General features: G+C 41.6%; 1 protein-coding gene across 1 annotated transcript in view; it reads right to left on the bottom strand.

The window, feature by feature from the left end:
- Window positions 1-9124: 9124 nt before the first annotated feature.
- Window positions 9125-24760, bottom strand: part of LOC121876204 — a 39921-nt gene continuing 24285 nt past the window's right edge. The window contains 1 exon segment of the mRNA XM_042381179.1: window positions 9125-10712. Within this exon segment, the coding sequence (XP_042237113.1) occupies window positions 10569-10712 (144 nt within the window). The 3' untranslated portion in view covers window positions 9125-10568.

Below are 24760 nucleotides of genomic sequence, written 5' to 3'. Positions count from 1 at the left end.
TCACCCTCTACTACCTCCTGCCACCATCACCCCTCTACCTCCCCTGCACCATCACCCTCTACTACCTCACCTGCTACATCACCCTACTACCTCCCTGCCCACCATCACCCTCCTACTACCTCCCTACCATCACCCTCTTCTACCTCACCTACCACCATCCTCTACTGCCTCCCTGCCATCACCTCTTCTACCTCCTGCCACCATCACCCTCTACTACATCTGCCACCATCACCCCTACTGCCTCCCTGCCACCATCACCCTCTACCTCTCTGCTACTGCATCACCCTCTGCTACCTCACCCTGGCACCATCACCCTACTACTCACCTGCTACCATCACCCACTACTACCTCCCACCTGCTACCATCACCCTCTACTACCTCACCTGCAACATCACCTCTACCTCCCTACCCATCACCCTCTTCTACCTCCTGCACCATCAACCTCTACTACCTCCTGCCACCATCACCTCTTCTACCTCCCTGCCTGTCTACCCTCTACTACACTCCCCTGCCACCATCCCCACCCTCTTCCTCCCCTACCCACCATCACCCTCTACTACCTCACCTGGCACCATCACCCCTACTACCTCACCTGCCATCACCCTCTACTACCTCACCTGCCACCATCACCCTCTACCTCCCCTGCCACCATCACCTCTACTACCTCCCCTACCCACCATCACCCTCTTCTACCTCACCTGCCACCATCAACCTCTACTACCTCCCATGCCACCATCACCCCTCGCTACCCCTCCCCTGCCACCATCACCCTCAACTACACTCACATGCCACCATCACCCCTTTACCTCCCCTGCCACCATCACCTCTACCTCCCCTGCCTGTCACCCTCTACTACCTCCCCTGCCATCACCCTCTTCTACCTCACCTGCCATCACCTCTACTACCTCCCCTGCCACCATCACCCTCTTCTACCTCCTGCCACCATCACCCTCTACTACCTCCTGCCATCACCCTCTTCTGTCACCACCATCACCCTCTACCTCCTGCACCATCACCCACTACCTCACCTACCATCACCCTCTACTACCTCCCCCTGCCACCATCACCCTCCCCTACCTCCCCTACCCACCATCACCTCTACTACCTCCTGCCCACCCATCACCCTCTTCTACCTCACCTGCCATCACCTCTACTACCTCCCACCACCATCACCCTCGACTACCTCCTGCCACCATCACCCTCAACTACCTCCACACCATCACCCCTTTAATACCTCCCCTGCCACCATCACCCTCTACTACCTCCTGCCACCATCACCCTCTACTACCTCCCCTGCCACCATCACCTCTTCTACCTCACCTGCCACCATCACCTCTACTACCTCCCCTGCCACCATCACCCTCTTCTACCTCCCCTGCCACCATCACCTCCTACTACCTCCCCTGCCACCATCACCCCTACCTCCCTGCCACCCATCACCCTCTACCTCATCTGCCACCATCACCTCTACTACCTCACCTGCCACCATCACCCTACTACCTCACCTGCTACCATCACCCACTACTACCTCACCCCTGCTACCATCACCCTCTACCACCTCACCTGCAACATCACCTCTACCTCCCCTACCATCACCCTCTTCTACCTCACCTGCCACCATCAACCTCTACCTACCTCCTGCCACCATCACCCTCTTCTACCTCCCCTACCACCATCACCTCTACTACCTCCCCTGCCACCATCCTCTTCTACCTCCCCACCCACCATCACCCTCTACTACCTCCACCTGGCACATCACCCACCTACTACCTCACCTGCCACCATCACCCTCTACTACCTCACCTGCTACCATCACCCTCTACTACTCTGCACATCACCTCCTACTACCTCACCTGCAACCATCACCCCCTACTACCTCACCTGGCACCATCACCCTCACTACCTCACCTGCCACCATCACCTCTACTACCTCACCTGGCACCATCACCCCACCACCTCACCTACCACCAGCAACTCTCTACCTCCCCCTGTCACTATCACCCCCACACCCCCCTGCCACCATCACCCCCACACTCACCCACCACCCCCCACTACCCCCACCTCACCATGACCCCCACTCACCTCCCTGTCACAATCACCCCCACTCACCCAGGCACCATCACTCTCTACTCTGGTCACCATCACCCTCTACCACCTCCCTGTCACCATCAATTCACCACCACCTGCCACCACCACCTCTACCACCCTCACCTCCTACCACATCACCTCTACTCACCTCACCTGGCACCATCACCCCACTCACCTCACCTGCTACCATCCCCTCTACTCACCTCACCTGCACCACATCACCCTCTACTTCACCCCCTGCCACCATCACCCTCTACCACCTCACCTGCACCATCACCCTCTACTCCTGTCACCATCACCCCCACTCACCTCCCCCCACACCACCACCCACTCACTACCCCACCTGCCACCACCCCTCTACCACCCTCCACCTGCCACCATCACCCCACCACCACCTACACCATCACACTCTACCACCTCCCCTGTCACCATCACCCCCACTCACCTCACCCCACATCACCACCCCCACCACCCTCACCTGCCACCATCACCCCCACTATCCTGCCACCATCACCTCCACCACACTCACCTGCCACCATCACCCCCACCACCTCCCCTAACCAACAGAAGGGCTGCTGCACTGTTTCAGGGCCACCATCACCCTCTACCACCTCCCCCCCTGGCACCACATTCCCCACCACCTCCCCCACACCATCACCCCCACCACACATCCCCCACACCTCCACGGCTACTTTCATCACACCCTCTTTCCACATCCCCCTGCCACTTCCCCTGCCACCATCACCCCCACCACCCTCCCCCCACACCACTCTCACCACTCCCCCCACACCCCTGCCACACCACCTCTACCACCCCCCTGCCACCACTCACCCTCTACCACCCCCCCTGCCACCACCCCCACCACCTCCCTGGCACCATAACTATTTCACCACCTCCTGCCACCATCACCTCTACCACATCCCTGCTCACCTCCACGGCCACTTTTCATCACCCTCTTCCACATCCCCTGCCACCTCTGCCACCATCTCTACCACCCCCACACCATCAATCTCTTCCACATCCCCTGCCACCCCCCCACACCATCACCCCCACCACCTCCCCCCCACACCATCACCCCCATACTCACCCTCCCCCACACCACCCACCCCCCACCACCTCCCCCTGGCACCACATTCCCCACCACCTCCCCCTGCCACCATCACCCTCAACACATCCCCACACCTCCACGGCTACTATCACCCTTCCCACATCCCCTGCCACCTCCCCACACACCATCACTCCCCACCACCTCCCCTGCCACCATCACCCCTGTACCACCTCCCCCCACACCACATCACCCCACCACCTCCACACCATCACCCCCACACCCTCACCCACAGCACTCACCCCACCACATCCCTCTGCCACCTCCACTGCCACCACATGACCCACTGACCACCCTCCCCAAGCACTCCTGGCACCAACACCCCACCACCTCACCCACACCACTCACCCCACCACCCCCCACACCTCCCTCTGGCACCACACACTCCCCACCACCTCACCTTGCCACCATCACCCTACCACCTCCACGCCGGCCACCATCACCCCCACCACCTCCCCTGCCACATCCCCTGAACCATCATCTTTCTACCCCACACCTGCCACCCATCACCCCACCACCTTCCTTGCACACCACTCACCCCACCACCTTCCCTTGCCACCACATCACCCCCACCACCCTCCCCTGCCACCATCACGCTCTCTACCACCTCCCTGCCACCACATCACCCCACCACCTCCTGCTACCTCATCACCCTCACCACCTTCCCTACACCATCACCCCACCACCTCCCCCTACACCATCACGTCTGACCACCTGCCCCATGATCTTTCCTTACTACCTTCCTGCCACCATCACTCCCCTACCACCTCCTGCCACCATCACCCTCTTCCACATCCCTCACACCTCCCCTTGACATCATCACCCCCACTACCCTGCCACACACACCCCCACACCCCTGTCACCTCCCCTGGTACACCACCCCCACACCCCCTGCCACCATCACCCCCACCACCTCCCCCACACCACACTCCCCCCACCACCTCCCCTGCCACCACACCACCTCCCCACCCCTCCTCTGCCACCACACCCCCACACCTCCCCCGCCACCACACACCCTGGCCCACTCCACTGCCACCCCTGTCCTCTGGCCACCTTGACATCATCAATTCCCCACCACCTCCCCTGCCACCATCACAAATCACACCTCTCCTTGCCACCATCACTTTACCACCTCCTCTGCTACCATCACTTCACTTTTTTGACGTGGCCCAGCCTCTAGCCACACCTTCGCCACCATTTATTTGGCCTTATTAAATATCCTACACACTTACCCCTCTACCACCTCCCCTGCCACCTCCCGTGGCACCATCACCCCCACCACCTCCCTTCACCATCACCCTCACCACTCCCCTGCCACCATCACTTCACCCCCACCACCTCCCCTGCCACCACACCCTCCACTCACCCCCTGCCACCATCACCTCCTTCTACCCCCACTGCTACCATCACTTCACTCCCCACCACATCCCCTCCACTCCACTGCCACCATGACCTCCCACCACCTCCCCTTGCTTCCTCCCCTGGTGCACCATCACCCCACCACCTCCCTGCCACCATCACCCCCACCACCCCCCCCTGCCACCACACCCTCTCACACCTCCCCCTGCCACCATCACCCCACCACCTCCCCTGCACCATCACCCCTACCACCCCCACACATCACCCCCCACTACCTCCACTGCCACCATCACCCCCACTACCTCCACTGCCACCATCACCCTTTCCACCTCCCATGTCACCATCACCCCCACCACCTCATGCCATTACCCCTCACTACCTCCACTGCTACCATCACCCTCACTACCTCCCCTGCACCATCACCCCCACCTCCCCTGCCACCATTACCCTCTACTACCTCCACTGCCACCATCACCCCTAACCACCTCCAATGACACCATCACCCTCTACTACCTCCACTGCCACCATCACCCCTTTCCACCTCCCATGTCACCATTACCCTCTACTACCTCCACTGCTACCATCACCCCTTATCACCTCCCCTGGTACCATCACCCTCTACCACCTCCCTTGCCACCATCACCCCCTACCACCTCCCTTGCCACCATCACCCTTTCTACCTCCCCTACCACCTCTGAAGCCTCAGGTACACACGACCGCTGCTGTACCAGTAAGAACCAGTTACAGAACTATTTGTAGTCAAACGATCGTCACAGGAGGAAAATGGTGGGCTAATGATTGCCTGACGTAGCAACCATGAAAATATTGTGGAGGGGGCAAAGATGAGTGTCAGGTGCCCTTGAATAATTGTGCTGGCGTTGTTATGGTTATGTCCGTGTCCGAGGGTGTACCAAGTTGAAGGTGCCAAACTGCCTGTCGCTGAGCCCATCCGAGGTCTTTTTTACGTAACCTACAGGCTTTTAAGGCAGGTTTCACGACTTGGATTCTCGTTGTTATTTTTTCATGTAACTGATGATAAGAAAACAAACTAATTGACTATATTATAACTTACGGCTAAGAAAGTACTGACAAAATGGATTTAAAATGACACTGAATCTTTACCTGTAACTTGATGTATCCTCTTTATTTATTAAGGAAAGATAATTGGTGCGTTCAACTCGGAGAAATTCCGGATAGGGCCTGGTAAAATAGTTTTTGGTGTAGAAGATAAAGTGAACCTCTCGTGCTGTCGTGGCATACATTAACACTCTTGACTCGACAGATGATTAAGATTATTTAAGAATGTGTTTTTTTCTGACTCTGTAATTATCTTGATCCATTAAGTCAATGTGTGTGTGTTTGTCTGTCTCTCCCATTCTCTTTCTTTCCATTTATTTTTTTTAGATTAAAATATGATTATAATATATCCTATAAAAATGTCTTACCGAAGTATATTATTCCTCCTCTACCTTTTAGATAACCTTCTGTCTTGCCCTTCTTCCATTTTTTCTTTTATTTTCCTCGCTAAAACACATCAACCTAACCTAACTTAACTCAAACGATAAATCATTTTTCACAGGTTCATGACGTCTTCCCCGGCCAGATGACCTCTCTTCCCTGGGTCCTACGTTGACGACACATTCTCCTGTGGGGGTAATGTTCCTTGTTATTTCACCCCCCACCCTCCCCCCTCCCCCTTTTTTTTTGCTCGTATAGATAGAAGGAATCACATTTCCTTTGTAAGAAATAATCGACGAAGTCAATTTCCCACTGGACAAAAGAGTGTTCTCATCAGGGTAGAAAAATTCCCACTAATTTTAGTAACAAGGCATTGGGCAGAATCACACAAATTCCAGAGTGTGTGTGTGTGTGTGTGTGTAGAAATGTTTTCTTATAGTCTTTCTGCAGGACTAGTTTGCGATCTTGAAGAAAACACTTCACGCAAATTAATGGTACTAGCTGCTCTTGTTGTGGAAGAAGCATTTAAATGTTCATCTTCGGCATTTCTTATGAGACACTAGTAATTGCCCTTTAAGTTAATAAGCGCCCTGGTATTTTATTAATAATTCTTATAAAATAAATGGTTACCTGAGACGTGTTTATTCATATATATAAAATATGTGTGTATGTGTGAAGAATCACGTCTCAGGCTCCATTCTCAGTCCAGTACTGTTCTTGGTGTACATAGAACTTATTTGCAGACGATAGTAATCTCTATGCCAGCAACTCAGATCTCCATTCCTTGATTTGAACTATGAACACTGAATTGACTAAAGTCAGGATCTGGGTAATACGTAATAAACTGACCTTTAACGTCGAAAAAACCCACTACACAATTTTTCACAGAAGGAAAAACTTACCTCCAGATTTGGACCCCCTGTACCTTGGTAATACAGACCTCAAACGTGAACAAAATATTAAATTCCTTGGGGTTATTGTTGATGAGAAACTTAGTTGGAGAAACCACATGCAAGGCATTCACAGTAAAGTCAATAAACTGTGCTATCCTGTATCACACTCGACACTCATTCTTGCAGCAATGAAAGAAATCTATTATGATCGTGTTTACCAACACTTGATACACTGTCACACAGAAGAGAGTTGTGTTGACAATGACCAATTTGAAAAACAAATGATCACACTAATGAACAATTTGCTAAAATGATAATGTTAAAATTCGAGGATATTAACACCTACTGCTGTGCCCTGTTTGTTTACAAATCTGTCAATCACTTGATTGACAATAATTATTTCTAGTTCTTGAATAATCATAGATACAACTTAAGACACCCATAGCAACTAAGGTCACCCCCCCATTGTGCTTCTCTCAGTCCCAGACCTCCATAAAATATCACTGTGTGAAGGTGTGGAACAGCTTACACCCACTCATCCGATCAAAGACTACACTCCATTCCTTTAAATCATCTCTAAAAAAATATCTGTTGTCTAAGTATTAATATTTTTGTAATATCTACTTTATATTCCTACTTTTAGTGTACCAGCAAAACCATTATATCATAAATTGTCATGTAGATAGATAGAAAGTACTATTGCAATAATTGTCTTTGCCGACAAGACATGATACTGGCAGCTTCTGTCCTCTTGTTTCACTTTAATACAACACATGTTCAAATTCAATTTCAAAACATTTATTGACATACAACCCATGTTGTATTGCCTCTCTCCCTTGTCATATTAGCGCATATCAACTCCTCTGTAAAATATGTAAGAACTAGAAGTACTTATAATCTAAATGTTACATAATACTTCCTTGAGATAAATGTACAGTATATATCACGCCCCTTCAAGAGCTCACGCTCTCAACCGGCTCAACCTTGTCAATATTCTTATTATTATCGACTCTGTATTTATATTTTTCTGGCTAAATAAACTGTTTCAATATTAATATCAATTATAAAATACCAGAGCGGTTATTAACTTAAAGGGCAATTGTTAATAGGTTAGCTTAGAAATTAATCCCACACAGTGATACAATTACCTCCTTTAAGAACATAAGAATATAAGAATGGAGGTAACTGCAGCTGGCATATTGGCCCATACTGGGCAATCCCATTTACACCCAACCCCTATCTCGCATATATACAGTACATCCAACCTATGTTTGAAGCTATCCAGCGTATTCGAGTTAATGATGATGTTTGGTAACTTTTTCCATTCATCCACTACTCTATTTCCAAACCAATGTTTACCTATTTCGCGCCTAAATCTAAATTTGTCTAATTTAAAACCATTGTTACGAGTTGTCTCCTGGTTGGATAGTTTGAGTACCTTTGTAATGTCACCTTTGTTTAGCCCTGACTTCCATTTATACACCTCTATCATATCGCCCCTCACTCTACGTCTCTCAAGGGAGTGCAAATTAAGAAGGTTCCAAATGTCCTGGAATAGTCTTGATATTCTCCTCTGAATTCTTTCTAGGGATTCGATATCCATTCTGCAATACGGTGACCAGAAATGAATTGCGTAATCCAAGTGAGGTCTCACAAGCGCAAGATATAGTTTTAGGTTGACCTTGTTAGTCTTGTAACTAACACTCCTTTGCATGAACCCAAGTATTTTATTAGCCTTGTTTCGAGCAAATACACATTGTTCACTTGTCTTAAGATTCCTACTAAATCTTTCTCACAGTCGGATTTCTCTATAACATCGTTGTTCATCTGGTATCTGGTTTCTCTGTTTACATCTCCTAGACTAAGTACTTTGCATTTGTCCACATTGAATTTCATCTGCCATTTTTCAGACCATTCGAAAAATTTGTTTAGATCTTCTTGTAGTTTTGCGGAGTCCTCGTCAGATTTAATTACACGCCCTATTTTAGTGTCAACAGCAAATTTACTTATGTTGCTGTCTACACCGATATCTATGTCGTTTATGTATATTATAAATAATAATGGTCCAAGTAGTGAGCCTTGGAGTACTCCACTAGTGACGTTACTCCAATCGGATTTAGTGCCGTTAATGCTCACTCGCTGTTTCCTGCCCTGTGTGAAAAAGTTGCTGGACGTCTGAAAGAGAAGGAAGGTAGGAAAGAATGATGGAAACACTGGAAACTATCTTTCATATAGAAAAAAATCTCTTGTTTATTCAGCTCATACACCCGATCATGGTTGTACATACAGTACATAAAGAAGCTAATAAAAAGATCATGTTGTGTTGGCTCATATCCTAATTTAGTATTTATTTTGTATTTTGTTTCAAGTACAGTAATATTCCCAGAGAGGCACAATGCCCTAAGTACTTATTCTAAAACAACTATTATACTCGCAATAGGTTATTTCTTAAACATTATTTATTTAAATATTTTTTGTTACTCATTAAGTTTTAACTCCCAGAAGATGTTTAGATGTTTATGATCACTTTAACACTAATAATTTTCTCTAAAATATTTTTTTCCCTGCAAATTATTGTCATACAAACATGAAAAGTGGCAATACACACCATGTTGTTAAAAACTCATACGGAAATTAGCTGCTAACAGCTTTTGGGTGGCTGTCCTCGGTTAAATGGACACACTATTTATTATTGTTTATATATCTGTACGATTTATGTACATAATGAACCAATGACAATTTGCGTGATGATTTTACTAAATAAATAACTATCTTGTTCAGGCTAACATTATACTACACAGTTGAATAACTTTAACTTGTCTGTATAACCATCAGTTCCTTAGTCTGTTATCGTTTCTAATTTATCTTGTTATGGCATAATATGATCTCCTGTTTCTTGAGATTGGTCCCACAAGTGTTCGTCTATAATTTAGACTCTAAATGTTTGTTTCTTGCATTAATAAAAATGATAGACACCACACTACTAGTAACCTATAGCAACATTTGGAGTTTGTTATACCACTACGTAATTATTAAGTTGAATTTACTTATTATATTTAAAGTATATGTAAGTTTACCAAATGAAGTTTACTGGAAACCACACAAAGACCTCAACATACTCTAGGTTTTTACAAATGTTACCCTTGAAATTTTCTTTTCTTTGGGGACAATTTTCTTTATGTTTAAAAAGCATAACTTTTGTAAAATAATTGGTCCTTATTCTTCTCTTCATATGTACTAGCGAGAAAAACAAAGGATCTACAATAAACATAAGACGTTATCTACAACCAACTGGAAAATATACTTATACAAAATAAAAAGTAGAATCACTTTCATATTATTTTGATCCACATTCACACACATAATATAAATGATCGAGTAGCACTGGCTCCACCTCATTCCAAATAACACCTAACTAATACTTGTTAAATAGTTGTCCATCTATAAGATGGTCTAAGCTCTAGAAAATTTTACCCAAAAAAGTCATTCGTGAAATTTTTTAGTCAAAACCTACCAATAAATGACCCAATTATTTCCAATAAGGCAAATCAGTTACAATGACCCTACCTCTAAATATCGTTATACCCCAGACACGCCAGTTTCTGTGCTGGGTTGTGTGATCATAAGTTACACTATCACCAATATTCTCTAGATAAGAGTCCTCCTCAGTATTTCCATCCCTCCTCTTTTATCCACTGTTGCAACTGCTTGATCTCCTCCTTAGCTTCGAGGCCCAGCTGCCCCTCTGGCTGTACCTCTGGCTCATAGCTCAAGATCTTGGCGCACTCCTTGAGGGCTGTCAGCGCATCCTGGTGGACGAAAGACGTGTTTATATTAAAGTTTATATTAAAATTGTTAGTATGGCATATTCATGAACACTGGGTAAAGCGTGTGTGTTATAAGATACCATAACTTAAACAAAATTCTTTGAGAGGCTAAAAGATGCTAATGTCATTCAGATTCATCTAAGATCAGGCTATTACCAGGTGTCCTGTAACCCAGTGATTGTGGGTCAAGGTATTGAGAACACGTGTACGCTAATCTTGCTGTTCAGTACAATGAACAATAAATGTGCTAACGGTAAATCGCAGAACCTACTGTATGTCTTCTCAAGACAATTGTGTATTAAAAATGTTGTATAAATGCATAAGGCCTACTGATACCATTTAAAAGAATGGACAAACATATGCACATGCATTCACTTTGCATCGGGTCCGTAAACATAAAATAGAATACAGACCTAAGATAGCCTGTCCTGACGCCACTTGTACACTTGTACTGTATATATACCATTTCGCCTAATGACGCTCCTTCTCGCTAGTGTCTGTCACAACTACCATGATTATTATTGGACTTGCCAAGACTGGAGCTTGATAAACTCGATCAGCAATCGTTATGGCCGTCGTCCAACATGAGTAAGAGTTTTACACTTCCCAACACGGCCAGCCGTCAAGCTCGTGACTAAAATAGCCTTTTGCAACACTGTTTGGCTGTCGTCCAATATGGTAACACTTGTTTTTATTTAAAGTTATATCTACTGGCTCAAGGTAGATGAACACAATTATGTAGGTGTTATATTTAGACCTGTGACAGTCTATCAGCAGACGCAGTGAAACAGACTTGTACAAGTACTCTCAAGAACAACGTTACACAGGCCACCGAACTCCTTCTCCCGACGTGTGTGTGTGTGTGTCACACACACTAAATAGGGGCAAATTTACGCTTAAGCCTTAAAACACAAATGAGGGTTTTACCAAAAAGATGACTTTTACTTTTACTGCCATAACTTAACGGAAAATAGTTAATTTATGCTAACAGTTGATTTGTTTCATTTATCACGTCGCTTACTATCATGAACAAAGTATAACTTGTTAGGTTAGGTTAGGCTAGGTTAGGTTTGGTTAGACTGGGATAGGATAGGTTAGGTTAGTTTAGTTTACTTAGTTAGCTTAGGTTAATTAGATTAATGATGCTAATCATTTACAGTTGCTATTATTAAAACATGATCGTCTGTATGTAAAGACCAGTTTCAATTTTGAAAGAAAATTAAATATAAACATATACAGTACTCATAATTTTTGGTACTCTTCAGTTATCCGTATATTAGCGTTATACACACACACTCTCTCTCATTGATGATGACGATTGTTCTACAGTTATGAATATAGGCATTAATTATAATGTATATTAAATTGCATTTCCTCTGGGTGCCCGGTGGACTTATCACTGTTGCTGGGCGCCATGTGACCCACGACACTTAGAATAGGACGAAGAGTATTCATCATCGAATAAATCAATTGTTTTTAATATTTGGTAGCTCAGTGGCAGCTATCTGTCCCCTACGGGGTGACAGTTCGAGCCTCAGTCGGAATGTTAGTTTAGGTCTGAAGCCTCGTGCGGATGTGAGGTGCAGCCTAGATGAAAATGTTGATGTAGTTGACTTGGAAGGGTTAAAAAAATCCACAGGGGTTATTAATAATTCGTAGAGGTCATTTAATTCTGTACAGTAAGGGTTGTTTATCTTTTGGGATGCTAGGGGTAGAGGTTTTGGTGGGTGATTGAAGTGGGAATGGCATATGGCTGTTTGAGTTTCGGTGGCAGGGAGTATTTAACTTAGGAATGTTTGGCATCACTTGAAATACTAGGTGAGCGAGGCCCTATTTTCTCAATCTCCCTACCCCTCACCCACACACATTTCCGGCATCCCTGTTGGCTGGTTCAGGTAGTTTAAAATATTCACCAATTCTAACATCAGTAGAGCATTCCTTATCTTTCTGGAAGTGATTTACAGTCCAAATTATACCCGAATGTCAGACATTGAAAGTTACAGATAAAATCAATTTAATCTAACCGACACATTTGTTTAGATCTTCAGACCTCACAGTATATATATATATATATGTATATATATATATATATATATATATATATATATATATATATATATATATATATATATATATATATATATATATATATATATATATATATATATATATATACTAAATAACTATCAGTGGCCCAAGGTTAAAAATGCTTTGAAAACCTTTGATCTAGATGTATGATAGTTATTTAGTGGGTCCCTTATTTTTGACCTGACCTGACTAGTCACGTCACCCCCCGTCACCCCCTTCTCTTAAGCTCATCTACGTGTGTGTTGGTGTGGGGATTAGTGGATGACATCATTATGACCTGACCTCATGTTTTATAAGGTCACCCTGTATATTTAAGCCTCTACCTGTCCATGTAATCCAGTTGCCTCTGAAGATGTCTTGAATACAGACATAAGAAAATAAGAAGTCTGCAATAGGCCGGTTGGCCTGTGCATGGCAGCTCCTGTCGAGAGTTACTACCACTCTCTATCATCCATGAATCTATCTAGCCCAGTGTTTTTCAAACTTTTTTTACTGCGACCCACAGCCAGAACAACAATTTGAATTGCGACCCATTAAACCTAAGTGTAATGATATGAAATGAGTAAATCAAAGACAAACACTGTTCACAATTTTCCTTTATTTAGCATCGACAAAATTCATGTAAATTTCTCATGATCCATTTATATTTGAATTATATGTATCCAATTGTACGAGTTTTTCTGCGCAAAACGGATGACATGAGAGGTAAAGAAAGAATCAGGAAATGCTCTCCTTGCAGTCGCTTCCTAGACTGTGGAGTGTACATTACAATAACCAAGCCTAAATTATGGTGCATTTATTTTTATTTTCTTATTTATTTTCGCGACCCATTTTATTTTTTTCTTATTTATTTTCGCGACCCAATTTATCTATTTCGCGACCCACTGAAGGGTCGGGACCCATAGTTTGAAAACCCCTGACTAGCCTCCTTTTGAAACTTTCCAGAGTTCCCGTACTTACTACAAAGTTGCTAAGCTTGTTCCACTCGTCCACCACCCAATTTGTGAACCAGTTTCTTCCTATCTCCGTCCTAAACCTAAACTTATCCAACTTGAATCCGTTGCTCCGAGTCCTATCCTGCTCGGATATTATAAGAACTTTATCTATATCCCCTTTATTGATTCCTTTCACCCACTTAAATACTTCTATCATATCTCCCCGCACTCTTCGTCTTTCTAGGGAATGCAAGTTAAGTTTCTTTAGCCTATCCTGATATGGAAGGTTTCTAAGTCCCGGAATCATTTTTGTCATTCTTCGCTGCACCGACTCTAGTGAATTTATATCCATTCTATAATAGGGGCACCAGAACTGAACCGCATAATCGAGGTGCGGCCTGACTAGCGCAAGATATAGTTGCAATAAGACCTCTGCACTCTTGTTACTTACACTTCTAGATATAAAACCCAATACTCTGTTTGCCTTATTTCGAACATTAACGCACTGTTTTCTAGGCCGTAGGTCCGGGCTTACAAGTACCCCTAGGTCTCTTTCACAAGTCGACTTCTCTAGGTTGATGTTGTTAAGGCTGTATACATTATAAGTATTTGTTCTTCCAATATTAAGTACGCTGCACTTGCTGGTGTTGAATTTCATTTGCCATTTTTCAGACCACCTGCAGTTTATTTAGATCCTCCTGTAATGCATTTGCATCCTGCCCTGAATTAATTTGCCGCCCTATTTTGGTGTCATCCGCAAACTTGCTTATGTCACTGCTGATCCCAGTATCTAGATCGTTTATGTAGATTATGAACAAAAGTGGGCCTAGTACTGACCCCTGGGGAACCCCACTGGTTACACGGCCCCCACTCAGATTTAACACCATCTAGTACGCTGACCCTCTGCGTTCTATCGATGAGCCATGATTTTATCCAATTTAAAACTTTCCCCTCGATACCATGAACCGTAATTTTTCTCAGAAGCCTCTGATGCGGTACTCTGTCAAATGCTTTGCTAAAGTCAAAGTAAATAACATCGTAATTTTCGTCATTATCTACTACCTCGAAGACTTTCCTAAAAAACGTCAGTAGATTTGTTAGACAAGATTTTCCCTTTGCAAGCCCATGTTGCGAGTCTTAGATTAATTTGCTTTTCTCTAGATGCGATCGGATGCTATCTGCTATAATTGATTCAAGAAATTTCCCCACTACTGACGTCAAACTGATCGGCCGGTAATTTGACGCTGATGCTCTGTCTCCATTTTTTAATATGGGTACTACATTTGCCTGTTTCCACAAGTCTGGCACAACTCCAGTGTCTAATGATTTTGTAAATAAGTTTACAAGGGGTCCGCTAATCTGTTCCCTACACTCTTTCAAGACTCGAGGGAAAATTTCATCCGGCCCTGGGGATTTTGTTTTCTTTAGTTTATTTATCTTCTTAAGAACATCCTCTTTTCTGATAGTGATATTCTTTAATTTCTCTTCTTCCTTTCCCTTAAATATCAGTTCCACCCCTGGAATTTCATCTCAAATTTCTTCTGTGAAAAATGATAAGAAGTAGCTGTTCAATGCTTTGGTTATTTCTTCACTGCCATTTATCACTTCTCCCCTCCCTGACTTTAAAGGCCCAACTTTGTCCTTGACCTTTGTCCTATATACCTGAAAAAATCCCTTGGGATTCGCCTTGGATTCTCTTGCTATTTTGATTTCATAGTCTCTCTTTGCTTTCCTTACATTTTTTTTAACATTCCTAGATAGTTCATTATACCTATTTCTTAGCTGCTCCTCCCCTCCCTTTAATTTCTTATATATTCCTTTCTTTATTCCTATGTCATGTTTAAGTTTTCTGCTCATCCACCTTGGCTCATTCTTATTTGACCTAATTTTTCTGTATGGTATATTTTGTTCTTGTGCTTTATGTAGTATACTAGTGAATATATTATAGTCATGATCAATTGTTGTGTCATCTATGACCTCACCCCTTCCTACTGGGGACTGACGTGACTGTGCCCAGGTGACCTCACCTAGGTACCTTCTTAACCCCTGATAATCAGCCAATCGAAAGTTTGGGACTCTGACCATATTGTCTTGTTTTTCGTTTCCCAATTTAGGGAAAAGGGAGACAATGTGTGATTTTATCAAGATTTATCTTAACCACGTTTTCATTGTGGATCTACATGAAATATATATATATATATATATATATATATATATATATATATATATATATATATATATATATATATATATATATATATATATATATATATATATATGAGTGTAAACTGGTGGCGTCTAGCCCATAAACTGTGCAGAAATAATAACATAACATCAAACAGCGCAACAAATGAACGGGTATCACGCCGACCTCAGCCATCCTCTCCCCCGCATCTCGACTCTTGGGGTCAAGATTCATTAAGGTTTATAACTTTATAAGTTACCCTCTTCCCTAAACTGTTAGTGAGACAACGCGGCGAGTTACAGGGTAGGGTCGGTACAATTCGAGGACACTTACCCCACCATCTTGTGTTGTGACTCAGATGCTTTCTAACCTCACCAATTAGAGGGAAAACATGCCGTACTAATATCAACCACGAGGTTAGTTCAAAAGCTGGTCAGGTGCGTCGAGGAGTCTGGCTGTCCGCCAACGTCTAAATCCATTTTCTTTGTCCACTTTGTCAGGCTGCCAGGGCTCACGCACTCTCCCGGGACTCATGACTTTTTGGTTGGACACATGTTCATGTTTTAAGTCACTGGTGGAGATTATACCACGCAATTTTATAACGATTTTGTATAAAAAAATTGTTTGGAAGAAGAGAATTTGTACCAAACGTCACACACGTAAAATTGACGACGAATAAGGAATTGAGTCTTCGTGGATAACTAACAATAGCTCTAAACTGTGGGACTTGATGAGGCGATGAGTAGTTGTCCGGGCTGACTCAGAGTCAGAACACAAGAGGATGAATGTCTCATCTACTGTATGTGTTGCCTGAAGAGGATCAGTCGTGAATGTTTGGAATATAGTTGATACCGAACGAAAGAATGGGGAGATACAGAGCAAAATTTATACTGTATATAAAAATATGTCTGCCTCTCAAGCCTCCACCTGACTCAGATCTTGGCCTGTTACCTTAAACTTTGATCTACTGTAAATAGAATGAAATATATTCTTGTTTGGCTGTTACACAGCCCAACTTGTCACTTTCCATCACTGACTGGATATGTAAGCCAAGAAAAAATTCTGTGATCTGTTTTTTAATTGAAATTTCACCTGTATGGACTAAAATACTTATGGTTGTTTTATATTTTTAGTTTGAGTACCGCCATTAGATTACTCTAACTGATATGGTCAACACGCTGTCCAGTGACTTACGTTCACCTGGGCCATGCCAGTGGCCTAAGATAGTTCCTCACCTAACCAAACACAGGGGCGGATCTAGGAATAAACAAAAAATAAAGATGTGGATGGGGGAACATGGCGAGCACAGCGAGCCCACCCAGCTGGGAGGGGGGGGGGTGAAATCTGACCAATATCATGGGCGTTTTGAGACCATTTTGATGCCATGTGCACTTGATATTAGGAGATATTTTGAAGTTAATTGTACTTACTTTTTACTTTAGAAAAACGCTTGAGTAAATACTTAATTAAAGAAAAAGTATTGGAATTTTCTGATAAAAAAAGGGGCGCCCAGACCAGGTCTTAAAGAAATGAGCTGGTGAGAGTTTGTCCTGTCCACTTTTTTATTCTTAATGCTTCAGTTTTGTCCAATGGAAAAAAGTTTTCTAGTGTATTTCATTCGGTCACCACTCTAACTTAGCGCCCGTGCTACTGAAAGCAGCTGTGGTATCGACACGACCGTGATGCAAAGATGAAGATACTGTCAGCACCATCAGCCTCGCTCCCTGCTGGGACACTTTATACCCGCCGGCCTGAGAGTGGATGCTCCTCATCACGCCTGTCATGACAACCTTACGTCACACACTCCTGACATAAGCTACACTTGAATAACTTAGATATTGCAACATATACTCATAATGAAGACCGAATTCAGTGTTCATATTCACAGAGGTTCGAACCGAGATATTTCTTAAAACTGAAGATGTCAGAGTGTACTATGTAGCTAAAACAACTGTCTGTGCAGGTGGGGGTCGATATGCTCCGAAATTTTACGCGTGACTAGTGATAGCCCCCATATACCAAAATTTATCGTCCATGGTCTCATATTGTTTCCCACAAAGTATGCACAGATAGTTGTTTTAGCTACTACCTAACTGGTCGCCTTAAGCTAAGGTATAAATAATTTTAATGTTGTTTTATTTTTTATATAGTACGAGTATGCTTAACATACTATTTATAAATAATGTCAACATTTAAATGGTCCTGCCTTTACTTGATACGTTCACTTAGTGCTAGTTAAGACACAAAAGTAATGTGAAGAATATTTCGGAGAAAATACATCTAGATCGTAATTTTGTCTCCTAACTGATACGATGTGAACGTATCTAGTTAAGGGAGTATCATTTCATATTTTATGTTATTTTTATATTAAAGCTTAAGGCAACAAGTTAGGTAGTAGGTAGTAGGCAGCTATCAAACAGGAAGGTACTACCGCCTTGAAAGATATTGGAAGCTTAATGTGTTGTTTAATGGTAGACTCTGCTGCCATATGGCATCACGAAAATTGTGACCAAGTCCCAGGTTGCTGATCTATCTTTCTGCCTCATTTACACACACTTGCAGGGTTTCAATTGTTTCTCCTACTTTGACAACACAACATACATAGTATATTGTTTCTCATTATTTTTGTTTTTCATTTTTTTATTTCTTTATGGTTCTTTATTATTATTATTACAGTGTTGTTATTGTTATTATTATCATTATTATTTTATTATTTATTTTTTAACTTTTGTACTTTTATTAATTTTTTTATTTACTATGAATTATTATTATTATTATTATTATTATTACATTTTCGCCCCCCAGGCCCCGATGTGGGTCAGTGACCTGTGCCCGAGTGGGCTAATCCCCGTGAGAAAAAAATGCATTCTTACTTTTCCAGTTACTGGAACTATTCAACCTACGCGAACTTCGTGGATGTGGAGCCAGGAAAAGAGGGCACGGCAGCTGTCTGGTGCTGGTGTAATTCACCTGAGTCCGCTGTCCCATTTACCTGATTCACTGACATCAGGTGTCGTTGTGCCAACATTTACATTAAGACTAATTTAACTAGGCCATCCCACGCGTCATGTAGATAAAAGTATATGCTTACCAGTCAACGGTATTTAGGGCACCTCAAATAAATGTCTCTCCTCGGGGTTGCGGACAGAAAATGGACTCTGTAAACAGTGCCAGAGTTGTAAGCCTTTAAATAAACATCATTCAGCTGGTGTTTCTACGTGTCACTTATATTTATATTTATCTTCCCTTTTTCATAGGGCATCCGAAAGTGATTTAGGGACTCCATTATACAGAAGTTACAGTACAGTTTTCGATATAAAATAAATTTATTAGTCTGATACGTGAAGTCAAAGTTAATCTGTTTTGTTTTTCTTGAATGTAAGATTGTTTAATGACACGCTTACAATAGTATTCAGATTTCAGATTTTCCCCGCGAGGGGGCTAGGTATATTGGGCATCCTCTTATTATCTATGCAAGACGAAGCACAAAAGTGTTTACAGCGCCCAACAGAGAAGCATAGGGAATTCATGTTAGCCTTCTTGTCTCATGCATTACGGACGCAAGTGCCTGAAGGGCCATGGGCTTTGTCAGCAAATTACATACAATGACAAAATGATGAGGTGTGTGGTGAAAGTTCCCGGTATAATTCATCTCGTTATGGCGAAGTGTGGCAAGTCTCTAATAATGTCAAGTGCCAGGTCTGTCTCTAGGAGGAGGGGTATCTGGTCAGGGAAGGACAAGGTGTTGGTGACGGCTGGGGACCTTTAGGAGGGGGTCATAAGGCAAGTGAGGATGCTAATTTGTGCTTCTCCCAGTACGGGAATTAACAGAGATCAATATAGAATAGTTATTATCCCTTTAAATATCAGAATATAAATAGAATATATTAAATAGGAAAGAACTGTTGTGACTTTTTCCTAGTCCGTCTGCCAGCCAATCAGTTGCCTTGCTGCAAACTGACCCGAGGCCCCAGTTTATTGTTTCCAGTATACAGTAGTTTGATATGGGGTAATCCAGAATTCAGTCTTATATATATATATATATATATATATATATATATATATATATATATATATATATATATATATATATATATATATATATATATATATATATATATATATGTGCAAGTAAATCACTGTGGGTGCGCGTGATCCAGGTATATGCTGAGAATCCAGGTAAAAAAGTCACAGAAAAAAAGTCACAGGAAAAAAAGTCACAGAAAAAAGACACAGAAAAAAGTCACCTTACCTAACCTAACCTACGTGCATCACATATAAATTGTGTTGTCAATATGTAAAAGTCATGTATTGTCAGTTAATAACCGTTTTAAAATATTTTTAGTTTTATTACCTTAAATGCGACTTTTTTTCCTGTGACTTTATTACCGGCCACCTATGCTGATAACCACAAGGAAAGAAGAAAACACGAAGTTCCCAAGCGCTTTCGTGTAATTCACATCTTCAGGGGTGAGTACAGACTAAGGAGAAGTACAAAACAAGGTGTATATATACAGAGGAGGGTGAGATCAGGTCCACAATGGTCAGGTATTAGGTAATGACCCTACTAATCTTTAAATAGCACCGCAGCGGTCGGTAGTCAGTAAGTAAGATTAAACCACCTTCAGCAGTCTGGTTTAGATATGTTGATGATGTATTATGTCTCTGGCCATGTAATGAGGACCTAAAAGCTTTCCTGCCACAACTTAATAACTGAGCCCCCTCGATCAAATTCACTGTGGAATTAGAGCATGACTGTGAATTGCCTTTCCTAGACTGTCTGATCCACAGAATAGGTAACACCTTTAAGTTCAGTATTTATAGGAAACCTACTAATGTGTGTTCATTTATTCATTATTATTCTTTCCACCATAATAGAGTCAAACAGTCAGTATTTTCATCAATGTTTTTACGTGCTTTGAAAATTTGCAGTCCGGAATTCATTGATGAGGAATATAAATATATCTATACTATTGGCTTGAACCTAAGTACCCTAGATCTTTCATAGACAAATGCCTTAACATTACTAAGAAATCTTTCTATAGAACCGATCCCAAGCCCACCCATGACCATAGGAATCTCTTAATTTTACCATTTCACAAAAATTTATCTCAAATTTCTTTACAACTAAAAACCTGGAGCGTCAATGTGGCATTTAAAAACTCATGCACTGTTAAACAAATGTTACTCAAGAACTCCCCCAACAATACAGGTGGCTGCATTTATAAGGTTCCTTGCAAGGAATGTAATATGTTTTACTTAGGCCAGACAGGTAAAGATCTTGTAACTAGACTTAAACAACATAAATATAGTGTTAGGACAGGCCAGGAATCCAATGCTCTGTTTGTTCATTTGAGGGATAATAAACATTGCATTGACTGGGATAATGCCTCCTCAATATTACCTTGTAATTCAATTGACAGTCGGAACATTATTGAATCTAGTCTCATTAAACATACCGAATCCGTCAGCATGAATTTGAGTAATGGTGTGTACAAACTGGATAATTTCGTAATTAAGAAGAATTGTAACCAGGTGAGAAAGATAGGCCAGCTTACCCTCTGACCTGACTACCGACCGCTGCGGTGCTTTTTGAAGATTAGTAGGGTCATTACCTAATACCTGACCATTGTGGACTTGATCTCACCCTCCTCTGTATATATACACCTTGTTTTGTACTTCTCCTTAGTCTGTACTCACCCCTGAAGATGTGAATTACACGAAAGCGCTTGGGAACTTCGTGTTTTCTTCTTTCCTTGTGGTTATCAGCATATACCCTGAATCACGCACCCTCCCCAAGTAGTTTACTTGCATATATAACATATATATATATATATACTCTACCTGTATATATATATATATATATATATATATATATATATATATATATATATATATATATATATATATATATATATATATATATCTCATGAAGATCACAATGAAAAATTGGATTAGATAAATCTTGATAAAATCACACAAGGAAAAGGGATACAATGGAGCACCTTAGATCCATACATATACAGTATATATATATATATATATATATATATATATATATATATATATATATATATATATATATATATATATATATATATATATATATATATATATATATGTAATATTCAGAAATTTCAGAGTATTTCAAATGCCCTCATAGTGATACTGAGCGTTCAAGGTCATCTGAGGGAGAGGGCTGCTTCTCGTAGCGAGATTGCGGAACTAGGCCTATATGATATTAAATGTAATTTACCGAATTAATAATGATGCGATTCATGAAGTTAAGGGACTATTATTGAATTTGAAATTATTATAGATCGTTTAGCAGTCTGAATAATGTAACGTGTGTCCCAAGGGTTATTAGTTAGGCGGAAAATATATCCGTAGAGCTCGCTACGCCTTGGGGAGCGATGCTGGCTAGGCCAGTTCGAGCATTCACACGACAAGACGTTCGCGCGTCCATCAGAAATAGTCCGTGGCCTGGTCACCTGTGCTCGCTATTGCAGTATAACAAGTAAGTCTCATTCGATCTCAGACAGGGTTAGATAGGGCAGTGATAAAGTAAACTAGAGCTAACAGTGAGTTCATTTCAGGGTTTCCGTCAGAACCCACTTGACTGAGTTGACCGGAGTTGACTGCGAGATTGACTGCCGTTGATGATTGAGGGTGGCGATTGTCGCCATTGGACCGGTCAGTGTAGGCCTGTCACTGTTTAGCGGTAGCAAAGGATCTCTTGAGTGAACAGTGCTCCCGACAACTAAAACGACGGGACCAGCATCAGCAGTGGGTGATCAGTTCTTACCACTCCGTGCACAACCCCACATGTCGAGCAGCTAGTGAAACCCTCTTGCTAACGGGAAGCTAAGTTTCTCTCAACTGCGCAAGGTCTGATTGGCTCACTCTCTTCCTGCCCATGGACGCACTGGGGGTACACTGAGGCTATCTGAGTATATTAATGGTCACACATGAGACCGTGAGTCTAGGACTCTCGGGAATACCTAGAGAAAATTTTATCTTCTTCTTATTACGGTGTAGTTAACACCATTCCTCAGACTGATATTATCTTGACGTGTGTAGTTTAATATTTCTTAAATAATTTTGATAGTAGTGTTTTTAATGTTTGTGCCATGAAGTGGAACCAGAGTGATACTGTGATTTGATTCTTTTAATGCCTCTAATTGTTCTTCATAATTCTGATCTCAGGTATAACCTTGTTCCCCAGAGGTGCTATAATTTTGTTGAGTGCCCATAAGGCCTATTCAGTGTAGATATTTAATTCCTTAAATTTTATTACCATTTCCTCAGTGACTGATATAATTTTGTTGAGTGCCCTTAAGGCCTATTCATTGTAGAGTATTTAATTCCTTAAATTTTATTACCATTTCCTCAGTGACTGATATTATCTTGCTGAAAGCCCTTAAGGCCTATTCATTGTGGAGTATTTAATTTCTTATTTTTTAGTACCATTTCCTAAGTGACTGATATTATTTTGGGAAAGCCTTAAGGCCTGTTCATATGTGCAATTAACATTTCTTAATACTTTAAATTTATTGTTGCCTGTGTTTCTAATAATTTCTATGTCATGTATAACTTTTATTCCCCAGAGTAGTGTTTAAAGTTTAAGTTAAGAGGTGCGCATATTGGTGTACCATTATTTGATTGTGTTTGTAGTGTTGGAGGGAATTTAAGTGTCTAAATTTTACAGTGTGTCTCATTCATCCCAGTCACAGACGCTATCCTTCCACGGGTCACGGACAGTTCATTTTGTGTAGTAGATTTAAGTGTTCTTGTGCTGGTTCGGGATTTTTCTCAAAGGGGCGCTTCCACTGCCTTTACCATCTATTAAATTTTAATAAACCCCAAGTCAAGTGAGAAATTAAAGTCCAGCAAATTCCGACCGGTTACATATATATATATATATATATATATATATATATATATATATATATATATATATATATATATATATATATATATATATATATATATATATATATATATATATATATTAAAACCCATCTGAAAATAGACCATAGATTTAAAAGCAGTAGACCACGATATACAAATTGTCACCTGTTATAAAAAAGAAGAAAACATATTGCACAAATCGTAAAAGATTTCTACACACCTTTTTGCTTACATAGAACCTGAACCCTCGAGCAGCTGGGCTCAGTATAGAAATAGCATTATTTTTCTTTCTATTTAAATGGTGCTAAATTATTGATTAATTAATTATTATTATTATTTTTATTTTATTATTATTTATTTATTATTATTATTATTATTATTATTATTATTATTTTATTATTATTTTATTATTATTTTCATTATAATTTTTATTATTAATATTGTTATTATTATTATTATTATTATTATTATTATTATTATTATTTTATTATTATTTTTATTATAATTTTTATTATTATTATTATTATTATTATTATTATTATTATTATTATTATTATTATTATTATTATTAAATTTATTAATATATTTGATAAAATGCATAGGTAATTATCAAGGACTCAAGGTTGAAATTATCATGGTTATCGTGTTATACCGTTAAATTGTAACTATATCCTGATCGCATTACAGTGAAATGTTTTTCTTTTAGTAGTTACGGGCAGTGCGGATACAACACACTGAATAATAAGCTTCGTTCCTTAAGGAAACAATCTGGTCGACATTTCAAATTTATCATTTCGCTTCCCCAATTAAATCCAGGTACCGCACATTGCTGGGGTTCCTTGGTGCCTCTCCTCTATCTTCTGAGCAGATACTCATATATGTATATATTTCATGATCACATTTTGAGTTTG

Source organism: Homarus americanus, unplaced genomic scaffold (assembly GCF_018991925.1).
Source record: "Homarus americanus isolate GMGI-L3 unplaced genomic scaffold, GMGI_Hamer_2.0 scaffold34921, whole genome shotgun sequence".
Taxonomy (NCBI): Eukaryota; Metazoa; Arthropoda; class Malacostraca; order Decapoda; family Nephropidae; genus Homarus; species Homarus americanus.
Note: the sequence above shows the minus strand (reverse complement) of the source record. Positions and strands in the feature narration are given on the sequence as shown.